The sequence below is a fragment of the Vanellus vanellus genome (genome assembly GCF_965231255.1).
Source record: "Vanellus vanellus genome assembly, chromosome: 11".
NCBI classification, from domain to species: domain Eukaryota; kingdom Metazoa; phylum Chordata; class Aves; order Charadriiformes; family Charadriidae; genus Vanellus; species Vanellus vanellus.
In genome coordinates, this window is record NC_138916.1 from 13,087,548 (window position 1) to 13,099,123 (window position 11,576).

Genomic DNA, 11,576 nt, shown 5'->3' on the forward strand with positions numbered 1-11,576 from the left:
GTTCAAGAGCCCTGTGTGAAGCTAGCAGTGGGGAACACCACCCAGCCCAGGGACAGCGGGGGGCACCTCCAGCATGGTGCCTGTCCTCTCCAGGGCCCCGGCAGAGCCACAGCCGGAGCCCCACGCTGCAGCCTGCCTGGGGGGTGTGCTAATTCTGTATATCCCGGCTCTGCCCTGCCTGTGACCCCTCGAGGAAATTACAGCCCTCTCCCGAAGAAAGCATTGCCCATCTGCAGCTCCCACGGGAGGAAGAGTTTCTGGCATTGCTGTGAGCAAGGCTCCAGGCGGAAATTTTGTCAGCAGCACTGCCATGCTCCAGCCAACGCTGGCGTAACCCAGGCTGAATCAAACCCAAAGCGTGGGTCTTGAATAAATTAGATGGAGAGACCAGACAGAGTGGGCAGAGAGCAGCTGAGAGAGTAAGAGACAGCTGATTGCCACTTACAGCTGAGCTGAGATGCAGAAATATCAGGGAGGGTTTCTAATCCTTCCCTCAACTCACTTTTCCTCTCCCTAGGAAAACACACAGGGATTCCTCCCTGCAAGAAAATGTCTAATGAAGGACTTCTATTAACTATTTGGCTGCAGCAGCTAACATATGTTTAACATAATGTAGGGACCCAATTTTCTGGCAGAAGAGATACAATTTAAAGCAACATCATCAGCCAACAGTTATTTTTAGAGAAGCCTTTGCCTGTTTTCTTCTTATGTGGGTAACCCACTAAAACTGTACCCAGAATTATTTGCTGATCATTTCCACATAGAATTGGAGTGGTGCTTCCATGCTTGCACTGGGAGTTAAAAAGGACGAACTGCACCTGAAAAAATGGTAGGCTGGCCTTAAAAACGTGGTTGTCTAAGTCTGAATATAACCAACACACCAAGAAATAGAAACTAAGGCTCTAGAACATGAAGAGGAATAGCTTTTACTAGTCGTTTCCCAGAGACACATAATCAGATCTATACCTTTTGCTTTATGTACCTTCCTAAACTCCTCAGCATCTCAGAGTAAATGCAGTGAAGAGGACTCCTGAAGCTATTTATTTCAATTGTATAAATGGAAAATCTAGGAAACAATGCTAGACTCTGAAAGCAAACACAAAATTTAGCTTCCATTATCCTACAAAGGATAAGCATGCATTTGAAAGCAAAATATGTTTTTTACATACAAAGGATTGTATCTGATGCACTCATTTTTACCATGCAATAAGACAGCCTGGATATTTGTGCCATGCAGAGAGCCTAATATGATAACTATTTCTCACTCTGACAGTGAGGATAGCGCTGTCCCAGAATCCTGGCTCAGTTTAACTAAAAAAAATAACATTCTGAGCAGCTCTACGGGTGTCTTTGGCTCCAGCCTATGTGCAAGTCAAGAGTTCAAAATGACATGCAAGTTTCCTGCAGCAACACTGAACACTTTTCTAACCCTAACTTCCATCACACTGTGACAGCTAAATACAGCAATCCAACAACAGCATTTGACATTAAGTGAATTCTTCCGCGCTTGCTCTGAAAATCTGACCGTATCTTTTGCGGGGACAGACTCATCTAACCTGACAGCCAGGCATTGTTCTCATTCATAGCCAGAGACAGACGCGTTCTTGGCACGTATTCCGTCATTGTTCCACTTGAGAATGTCAGTGGGTCCAGTTCAACACCTAATCTACACGGCTGTATAGGACATGTAAAGTACAGCTATACCACTGCAGAAACTATCTGCTGGGCCAGACTAGTACTGGTACACAGGAGGGATCCAGTAAGTACCTTCCCTGGTAGCCCTAAACAGCATTCCATGGGAAACAGATGTACTGTGGGCTAGGGCAATGCTTAGCTCTCCAGATGTCATTTCCAACAGGGGAAACAGGGAGAGACCAGGTTACACCTTCCGCACCACTGCTCACACTCACCACGTACCTGCTATCGATGGGGGTAGACCTCCAACAATCTCTGAAGAGAAAGCACACAGGCAAGCTCAGGACCTCCCCCAGCCCGAGCCGCGTACTGAGCACAAGGACTGGCAGAGGGCACACTGGCCAGCCAAGCCCCAAGGCTAGCCAGCCCCTTGTCGAGACCTTCCCAGAGGCTGTGAGATGGGGTGAGCTGGTGCTACCCACCGTCCCCACTTTGGAGCAACTGCAAGCACTTAGGGAGTCTCATAAACCTGACACTTGTATCAATACTTGTGAGTTAACACCCTTTGGTGTTAAGCAATGCCATTAACCTGTGTTTTAAAGTGCTCCCCCTTAGGCTACTGGAAGAATTATTTTAGGTAAGACAGCAGCATTTCTGCTCCTCCCCTCACAACACACTGTATCCTACCCTCTGCCTCTCCTTGCTGGGACACCGACACCGTCTTTTCAAAAGGCCAGTTAACTGGATGCCTGCCATAAGGCAACAGGAAAACCCTCTTGATACAGTTCCCGCTGTTTCAGTTCACCTTGTCTCTAGCAGCCACTGGTAGTTTACTCTGTATACAGGGAAGAGAAAAAGATGAAATATCAGAGGCAAAAAGCAAAGGAGGAAAAAAAGACAGGAAAAAAATGTTCCTGAAAGGAAACAAATTTTAGTTTGAAACCTCAGCCGAACATCACTGGATAGTCTGATGTCCTCCAGCAAAACATGAGAGAGAGGGAAGCTTGAAAAAGAGGATGAAAATGATTAAGACTGTAGACAAAAGAACTGCGGCTTTCATTTGGTATTTCTGAGGCTTTAATGGTCATGAATCATTTCATAAAATGAGAAGTAGAAGGGAAAACAACAGATTCTCCAGCAAGTCAACATTCAAAATATTCTTCCAGATAAAAGCTAGAATTCCTACATACTTCAATGAAGATCTATAAGCAAAACCAGAAGGCACATATTTTACCTCCCAATGTACCTTCCAAAGAAGAGTTCAATTTTACTGAACTGTCACAAAAAAAGGAAATTATTCTTCTCGTGCCTCTATCCACACATCAACCTGAGCATGAATGAGGCTGTTCAGTGGGTCCGAAATCCTTTTTTAAAAAAGTAAATAAATACAACTGAAGTGGGAAAGTCAGAATGGATGAGAAAACAACCAAAGGAGATGTCCACAAGACAAGACCGAAAAGCTACAAATATATTTTCCAACACAGTGGTTAATCAGAAACACTCCAGGCCACAATTGTTCCACTCTACAAAAATATTTATTGAGTCTGGGGAGTAAGACCAAAGCAACACACATGCATCTATATCGTCTTCATCTTTAGGGTTCAGCAGGGAGATGAAGAGGAACAAGATGGAAGGTGATCTTATTGCAAAGCAAAAAAGCTAAAGATTAATTTCTTACTATTTCTATATGTACACGTACAAAGATCCCCAGCTCCTAAAGTCTTGTTTAAGTAGAGATGGCCTCCTAGTAGCCAACGTCTACTACACTTCTATCAAGAGGAAGTTTTCCCGGAGATCCATGTGGCTAAATAGTTTGGGTCTTGCATTTTAGGTAGTACTATTCTAACAATGACAAGCTGCTGAGTCCATGAATGTATTTGAAGCGAGCCTTGTCAAAACTCGTATTGAAGTTCATATGTAAAACATTCAAGTTTGCAGGATGGAAGATGAATGACATGAACATATGCTGAACAACACACCACGGGAAAGGAAAATAAGCATACAGGAAAACAGAAGCTGCAATTTTATTCAGTAAGGATCACTGTAAATGAAGCAGACAGATGGACTGTCCCTGCCAAACCCTAACCCAGTGATCCTCCCATTGCTCCCAATAAACTGAGAGCAGCCCTATGCTTACCTCAAGTCTGCATCCTCAAGTCCAGTATAACCCCAAGGGTTCTGGCACAGCAGTGTGATGTTGCATATAGAGTAGCTTATCTGGTTAACAAGGCAAACATACCCAGAACAGGCTGAAACTGTGGAACAACCTGTGGAACCACCACTGAACACAAAATGTATCCTGTGCTGCCTAACAACAGGGGAGAAGCCTTAAGTGGGCTCTTAATTGAGGATAAGTGCACGTGCCACAGGCTTCTTCTGCCCCCTCCAAACAATTATCTCTGGAAACCTGCCTGTACCCTGCTGCAACCAGACACACTCTGCAGGTGCAGTTCTTCTCCCCAACCTTTTGTGCCTCCAGTTTCTAAAGACTGAATACCACCTGTCCCCCCTCAATAAAAGTTCAGCTATACACCCACAAACTGAGATTAGAAAGTTTCTAGAAAGACAACACCACACACAAGATTAGACAATTCCATCACATATCCACAGAAGCAAATTACTACCTAGAACACAAGAAAAGAAACAAAGCACAATCCATGACATCTCTCATTTTCTGAGTAAGGGCTGTAGCATAAATGTATTTCTAACCTGCCAAGCAATTAAGTCATAGCCACAATCAGCCTTACACAGGACCCCTCAAGATGGAGGACACCAAGATACCTTCCTATGATGGAACACAAAGCAGCAAACCCAACATGCAATTCTCCACTCACTTTGTGCACAAAGTACAACCCCATCACAGGCCAGGTGTGACCCATCCTGCAACATCTGGGTCACCGTATCAGGCCAGCCTGACAGAGCCAAGAGCTATGCAGACTTAAAGAAATAAATAAAAGGAGGGAAGAAAGGAACTACATCCAGTCCTGCCCTCAAGATCTTCAGTGTGTCATCTTGGCAAAGTGGTGCTTGGCGACAGGAAACCTGCTTCATCTGACTCCCCCAACTCAATTTTACAATATTTCCAACACAATCATGTTTCATGCAGTACCTGTTTGCTCTATTTGTGACATACCACCATCAAACGGGAAAAAAGTATTTCTCTAATGTATTGGGGGGGTCTGATTCTGATTTCAAACAGCAGACATGGCACTTCAAAATCATTTGTGTCCAGCTACAATATAATATGAGAAAAGATCACAGAGGGGGAGCTGGCTAAGTGGTTGGTAACAGAATCACATGTGCCTAAGACACTCACCAGTGAAAGGGAGACTACAACAGTACCCACCAAAAGTTTTAACCATAGGATGATTTCTCACTGGCACGCCCAAAATGAATTGATTCCTAATTCTGGACTACAAACTATGCAGGCCCAGAAGTCGATCCCCATAAATCATAAACCACAACTGGGATTAAGGCCATGCCTTTTAAAGTGTCCAAATGACAGGATTTGGAAATCCAAGTGGAGAATACAAGGACTATGTAAGCCTTCAGGCTGAAAAACCTTCAGGTTGAAAAACACCATGGAACTATAACAAAAATGCTAGCATGGGAGCTTTGCATTGCTAATGGCTCTGGATAAAGCAATCCAGTGAAGACTACTGTCAGACAGCTTTCATTAAATGCATTTAAAAATTTACATGTAGTATTTAAACTAGTATATTCCAAAATGTAATTAAAATCTATTGTGGCAGCCAGGGGAAGACATCTACATGATCAGAACTGAAAATAATTCCCTCTTTAAATACTAGCCCTTCAGCAAGTGTTAACAGCTAACGCCAGTCACAGAACAGAATCTGAGCTGGCTTCTTGGCTTAGTTCTGTCTGCTTTCCCTACTCCTCATCATCCATACATCCTGCTCCCAGAGAAACTCACACCTACATCAAATCACATCATACAGTCCTACTGAAAGAAAGGAAACATGTACATGAGAGAGTGCCAAGATCTACGAACTCATTTCACTCTAGAATTAGATTTCCAAGGATAGTGTAATAATAAAAAAAAAAAAAAAAAAGTATCACAACCATTGGCATATAAATTCAGAGAGCTACAGAATCTTAACGCTATGCATAGTTGCTGAGGACTTCAGGTTTTGCATTTGCCCGGGGAAGCTGTGGATGCCCCATTCCCGGAGGTGTTCCAGGCCAGGCTGGATGGGGCTTCGAGCAACCTGGTCTAGTGGAAAGTGTCCCTGCCCATGGCGGGGGGGGTCAGAACTACATGATCTTCAAGGTCCCTTCCAACCTAAACCATTCTATGATTAGGATGCACTGGCATACAAGTTCTTCATCCTCCATACGGGCTTTACTCCGTAAGATGCAAAGGACTGGAAGGAGCTTGGCCACACCGCCTGGGAGTCAGGTGAGTGCTTCAGCACAGCAGGTATTACAGCAACTTACATGTATTTTTAATTAAGATTTTTATTCCCAAGTATTCCAGCTGCCTCCTGCCCACAGAGTGACAGTGACAAGGTGTGGCACCACAGCTGGCCAGAGGTGTGCAGGCCAAAAGTGGTAAGAAAAAAATGTTTGAGGTTTTTCAGTATAAACCAATATTTACCAGTATGGAAAGTCTGCTTTTCTTCAGCAGGCTTTTAGTGGCAAATATTGGTTTAAAGCAAAACCTAGAAGCCTTAATTATATAGTTGAATACTGGAATTATGTTACAGATTACAAGATTTATTTTATTTTAGGGAGCAGTGGTGCATAAAAAGGGTCAAATCTAACCGAGCTTACTCAAGGAAGCATATCAGAAAACCTGTGGACTTTGTTTGGGATGACCAAAAGAAATTGGTCCAAAAAACCTCAATTCCCCTGTTGAATAGCTTTAATCCAAGAGTTTTATGAACCATTTTGCAGCCAACAATCCTGTTCTGCAATATTCACTATCATTTCAACTTAGCAAAACCAAAGAAATCAAATCATTCTTGAACAAATGCATTTAATCAGTGTCTTGATTAGAGTCATGTCACAATTTAGCTATCTTGAAGAAATTTTAGTTCTTTTAAAATTTCTGCTGAGCTATTTGTTAGGCAAATAATTGCTTTTTTGGCCATTATACTGAGAAGAGATGGCTCATCATTGCTTAAAACATTATTAAGAACTGACTGATCCTCATTATAGTTTGAGGTCTTTGTCTAGCATCATCAGAAAATGGCAAATCCTAATGAATTCTAAGACCTTTAAGCACTATACTTCTTGTATTCAGTCAAATACCAATCAATCAAATGACCAGTAAATTATTTTTCACTTTATATTCAAATGATTGAAACTTATAAAAATGGTTGACTGCAAGTCTATATTGTTTAGAAAGAAATTCCCATTCGTGGCCAGTTTTGAAGGTTTTGTTTCTTCAGAAGTTGATGCTACATTCGTAGGTGTTTAAGGGGTAGCAGGATAATGGCTCGATGCCTTATAATTCAATACATTAACATTTTTGTCAAAGTTTGGGGGATCCAGATGATAAAGGTTTCTCAGTAACAGCATATTATTTTAACTTCCTGAATCACAATGCACTCCAGCAACATTTCCACGAATGGAGAATCTAGTTATATTTTGAAATAATTATTGCCTTTATTCTGATTGCTTTCTGGTCACTTAGAGGCACGAGCACACAAACACACATTGCCTTGGACCAAATACAAATGGTATTACAAGGACTTCATTGCTAATGCCTTCATAGCTGGACCAATTCAAACTACATAAGCAGCAAGCTTCAAGTCTTAAAATGAGTACATAAGAGGCATTTCCACATAATTTAAAATTATTAAAGTTAAAATATACTTCTAGAATCATGTTATATGTTCAGACAGCTCACTGACATAAACAACGAGGCAAAGGTCACAAGGACAAAGCAAACTTCTCCTGCAATCAACAGCTTGCAGTAAAAACTGTTAAGTGGGAAAAATCACGAGAATTGAAACAGATCTTGGGCTTCTTCATTTTAACATACAAGACCAGTATTCACATAGAGACTAACCTCTATACTTTTAAATGCTGAAAGACTTTCAACAGTCATTATAATCAAGGACACAAAAGTTTAAATGTAAAGGGTTTTCTCTCAAAATGTATTCCCATGCTTCTACAATCAGAGCAAGAATTCATTGCAAAAAGAAAAAAAAAAGTCTTAGTCAACTACAATAACATGAAAATTAAGTTTCCCAGCATCTGTTATGACTTGTGTTACAACTCTCAGATTCCCAAATGTATTTGTACTGATGAACAAGTTAAAAAAATAGTATGTCTTCTTGTAAAATCATATTTTTAGTGTTTTACTCCTTCAATAACAATGAATTCTCCTTGTCTAATGTATATACAGTTCCTGTATATTCAAAATATGTTTTCCATCTGGCCTTCCAAAGAATTAGTTTCAACCTTGTCTGTTAAAATGACAATTCTTTTTATTCGTGTTGTACAGTACTGTACCACAGCTAAGGAAGTGCTCAGAATTTCTAAACTGGAGATCTCCAGCAGGATTCACCCAACAATGATGAAGATGACTGTGTGTTAACAATCTCTTCCAAGCAATTCGGGAACTCTACACTCAGCCTCAGGTGACAGTTACAGAAAAAGGGCCAGCACGCAACCAAACTAATAATTTGTTTTGTCTTTAATGTATCTCAGATCATCTGGCAAATTATGATATTCTTGTTAAGAACCTGCTTCCCAAGGGGAGTCATTCAGATTTGGAATATTCCAAAAAACTGAGCAAGTCATAACATACCTAAAATCAATATTGCCATTATCTCTAAATTTGCAGATTACTAAGTAGATATGTAACTCATAGGTAATACACAATAAAAGGAAGAATCATTGCAAAGTACATAATAAATTGATGGCTTCAGCTTAACGTAAGAATTAACTCACGAGTCTAAATATTCACCCTAACCCATTTTAGATTCCAAAAATAATTAACACTTGAAATAACATCTCCTGATGCACTATTATTACTGTCTAAACAGCAGTTTTAGAGCAACAGTTACATTCACCAAAGAAATTTTATCCTCCAAAAGAATTTTATCCTGTCCAGCAAGTCAGCACACGTGTGCTAGATGGCATACTCTGTCCCTGCTCAGAAAATGGTGTTTGTCAGTTTGATATTAACTCAAGAGTTCTATAATGAGAAAGTTTATTAAAACATCCTGAAGAATAAAGGCTCTTTCTGACAAATATTTTTCCTTATCATCTTTTATTGCTTGCAATTAGTCCCACAAACTTTACTGTACGTCCTCCTCACCTCCTAGAATAGTTTTTGTCACAGGAAGGATCTACTTTGCCTAACTATTTCTCTAGTGATGAGATATTAGGAAATTAAATACCAGGGTCTGAACCTACAAAATTGGATCCTTCAAAAACAATACCGATAACTTACATCTACTTTTGCTGCATCGGGACCTAAAAACATAAACCTTTTCCGATCGGGCAAGCATAAAAAAATACCAAGATTTAAAATCTGAATATAAATAAAAGTACTGCATAAGTATGAGGAAGTTAGCAAGAGACTAAAACATACTCATCAAGGCCTCTAAAATAAAATTGTAATCGCTCCTTTTTGAGGAAATCAGGAAAAGAAAGAAAATATCTCTCATCGCTTACTGAAGCCTAATTATCTCCATATAATTTTTTGCTACATTTGCCCTCTGCCTGCTGAGTGAAAAACCTGGCTGTGGGCTGAAAAGGTGCATCGGAACACCTGAAAAAGGAAACCTCTTTTTTCTTCCAATAATGCAAGCTTTTCACCTTTACAGTGAACTAAGTTTTCAACTGCACACACACACAGTGCCTTTCAGCTGACTTCACAACTGTTTTTGCATTGGAAAGGTGTTCCATTACAATTGGGAAAAACATTTGCCCGACACAGATTCACCCTTTAAAAAAACCCACTCTAGAATCATTATGAAACATTGTGGTACGTGCTTAGTAAACTCTTGTATGGTTGGGCTCACTCGTACTAGTACTAGATAGCTCCGATACAAAAAAGCGGTCCCTATTCTTCCCCCCTGCCATCCCCAGGACACAAGAAACACCAGATAAGCAAGAACAGTCCACTTGAGAGCAAAAGATAATGTACATCACAAAAGGTTTAAGGTGGAAATGAGAGAGAACAGCTAAAGGAACGGGCAATGCTGTGGTCTCCGGGCCTCACCGCTATTCTGCTTTATGCAAAGCACAAGTCCGGGACGCAGGAGGAATGCACAAGCCCACGGTGCCCCTTCATTTACGTCCTTCCTAAAAGCTAAGTTAGCGACCTCCCAGCTGCAGCGGCTCATCCTCATGAAGCATCACCTACTCAAAGGCTAAACAAGGGCTGCAGCACACAGGGGACCCAGCACCCTGCCCCGCCGACAGCCGGGGGGGGTCCCAGGAGAACGGCGGGGCTCCGCGCTCCGTGCCGCGGCGCTACCCGGTGATGCTGCGGGCGGTGTCCCCCCCGGCAGGGGCAGCCCCTCGCGAGGGTAAGAGGGGTCGGGAAGCTCTCCCACCGCAAGACGGCAATAGCCATAGATGCGCACACACAAACACACGTCCACGGACAGATCCACACCCGCTCCCCGCACCGCGGCTCCCCGGGGGAAGGGGGGGGGGCGGGTGTCCGGCCCCGCACCTACCCCTTGAGTGCGTCGTGCCCGCCGCCGCCCTGCCCTCGCCTCTTGGCCCGGCTGGCCCGGCTCTCCTTGGCGCTCGCCCCCTCGGCGTGCCCGGCGGCGGCGGCGGTGCCCGCCTGGGACGCCCACAGCACGGCAACTCCCAGAGCGATCCCCAGCAGCCGCCTCCGCCACATCGCGTCCCCCGAGCCCCCGGGCTGCGAGCGGCCGCCGCCTCCTCTCCGCCGCCGAAATCCGCCGGTCCTCGCCGCCCTGTCTCCGACCAGCCTCTCCAAAGCGAGCTGCGAGGGGAGAAAAGGAGAAGGGGGGGGGCGGGTGTTAAAAGACCGAGGAAAAGCAGGCGCGGCCGCCCCGCGCCCCCCGCCGCCTGCCCCCGCGCCCCGGCGCCGTCGGCCCCCGGCCAGCCCGGCGCTAGCCCGCCCGCGGGAGGCGGCGGCCGCGGGGGATGGCGAGGGGCTGCCCGGAGCCGCGCGGACTCTACCTTCCCTCCAACAGCATCCGCGGGGGCTCCCGCTCCCGCACCCGCCGCGGACAGCCCGCGGCCGCCGCCGCCGCCACCGCTCCCGGAGCTGCCTCGGGGCTGGAAGCGTCTCCCGGGCATGAACCCTCCCCGGCTCCCCGAGCCGGGCACCGCGGCGAGCCGCGGCGGCTGGAGCGCGGTGCCCGGCCGGGGCGAGGAGCCCCGCGCCCAGCCCGCCCGCCCCGGGAGAAGCCCGCTGCGAGGGGCGCGCACCCGCTGGAGCCGCCGCCGCCGCCGGCTGCCGTTCCCGCTGCTGTTCCAGCTGCGGCCGCTGCACCCACCGCTGCTCCAGCTGCGGATCCAGCTGCCCCCTCCCTCCCTCCCTCCCTCCTTCTCCTCCTCCTCCTCCTCCTTTTTCCCCTCCTCTCCCCCCCCACCCCCCCCAAGTATCGCCCGCGCAACACTTTCTCGCGAGAGAGAGGTGAATATAAATGTCCCCCCACCCCCGAACCGCCACCCCGGGGGCTCCGGGGCGGCCACCGCGGCGGTAGGGCCCTGGCGAGCCCCGCGGCGGGTCACCTGCGGCCCAGGGCCGGGGGGATGCTGCACCCCGCAGGAAGCCCTGCGGTCGGGCCCGGCGGGACGGGGCTGTGCCGCGGCGGCAGTGCTGCCGGCTCCGGTTACCCCGCGGGTCCCCGGCGCGCACGGCGGCAGAAGCATCAGCCTCTGGGCTAGGCTCAAGGCTAAGAACAGGAGTAAGTGTGTAACACAGGACTAGGGGAGCACCAGAGAAAGTGGACGCCTATGCCCCCCTCTTA

General features: G+C 45.7%; 1 protein-coding gene across 1 annotated transcript in view; it reads right to left on the bottom strand.

The window, feature by feature from the left end:
• The window catches only part of FBN1 (fibrillin 1), a 160,386-nt gene extending 149,329 nt beyond the window's left edge, over positions 1 to 11,057 (bottom strand). The window contains exons 1-2 of the mRNA XM_082488735.1: positions 11,032 to 11,057; positions 10,302 to 10,579 (exon numbers count right to left, since the gene is read on the bottom strand). Of these exons, the coding sequence (XP_082344861.1) occupies positions 10,302 to 10,474 (173 nt within the window). The 5' untranslated portion in view covers positions 10,475 to 10,579; positions 11,032 to 11,057. The remainder of the gene's footprint in view (positions 1 to 10,301; positions 10,580 to 11,031) is intronic.
• Between the last annotated feature and the right edge of the window lie 519 nt (positions 11,058 to 11,576).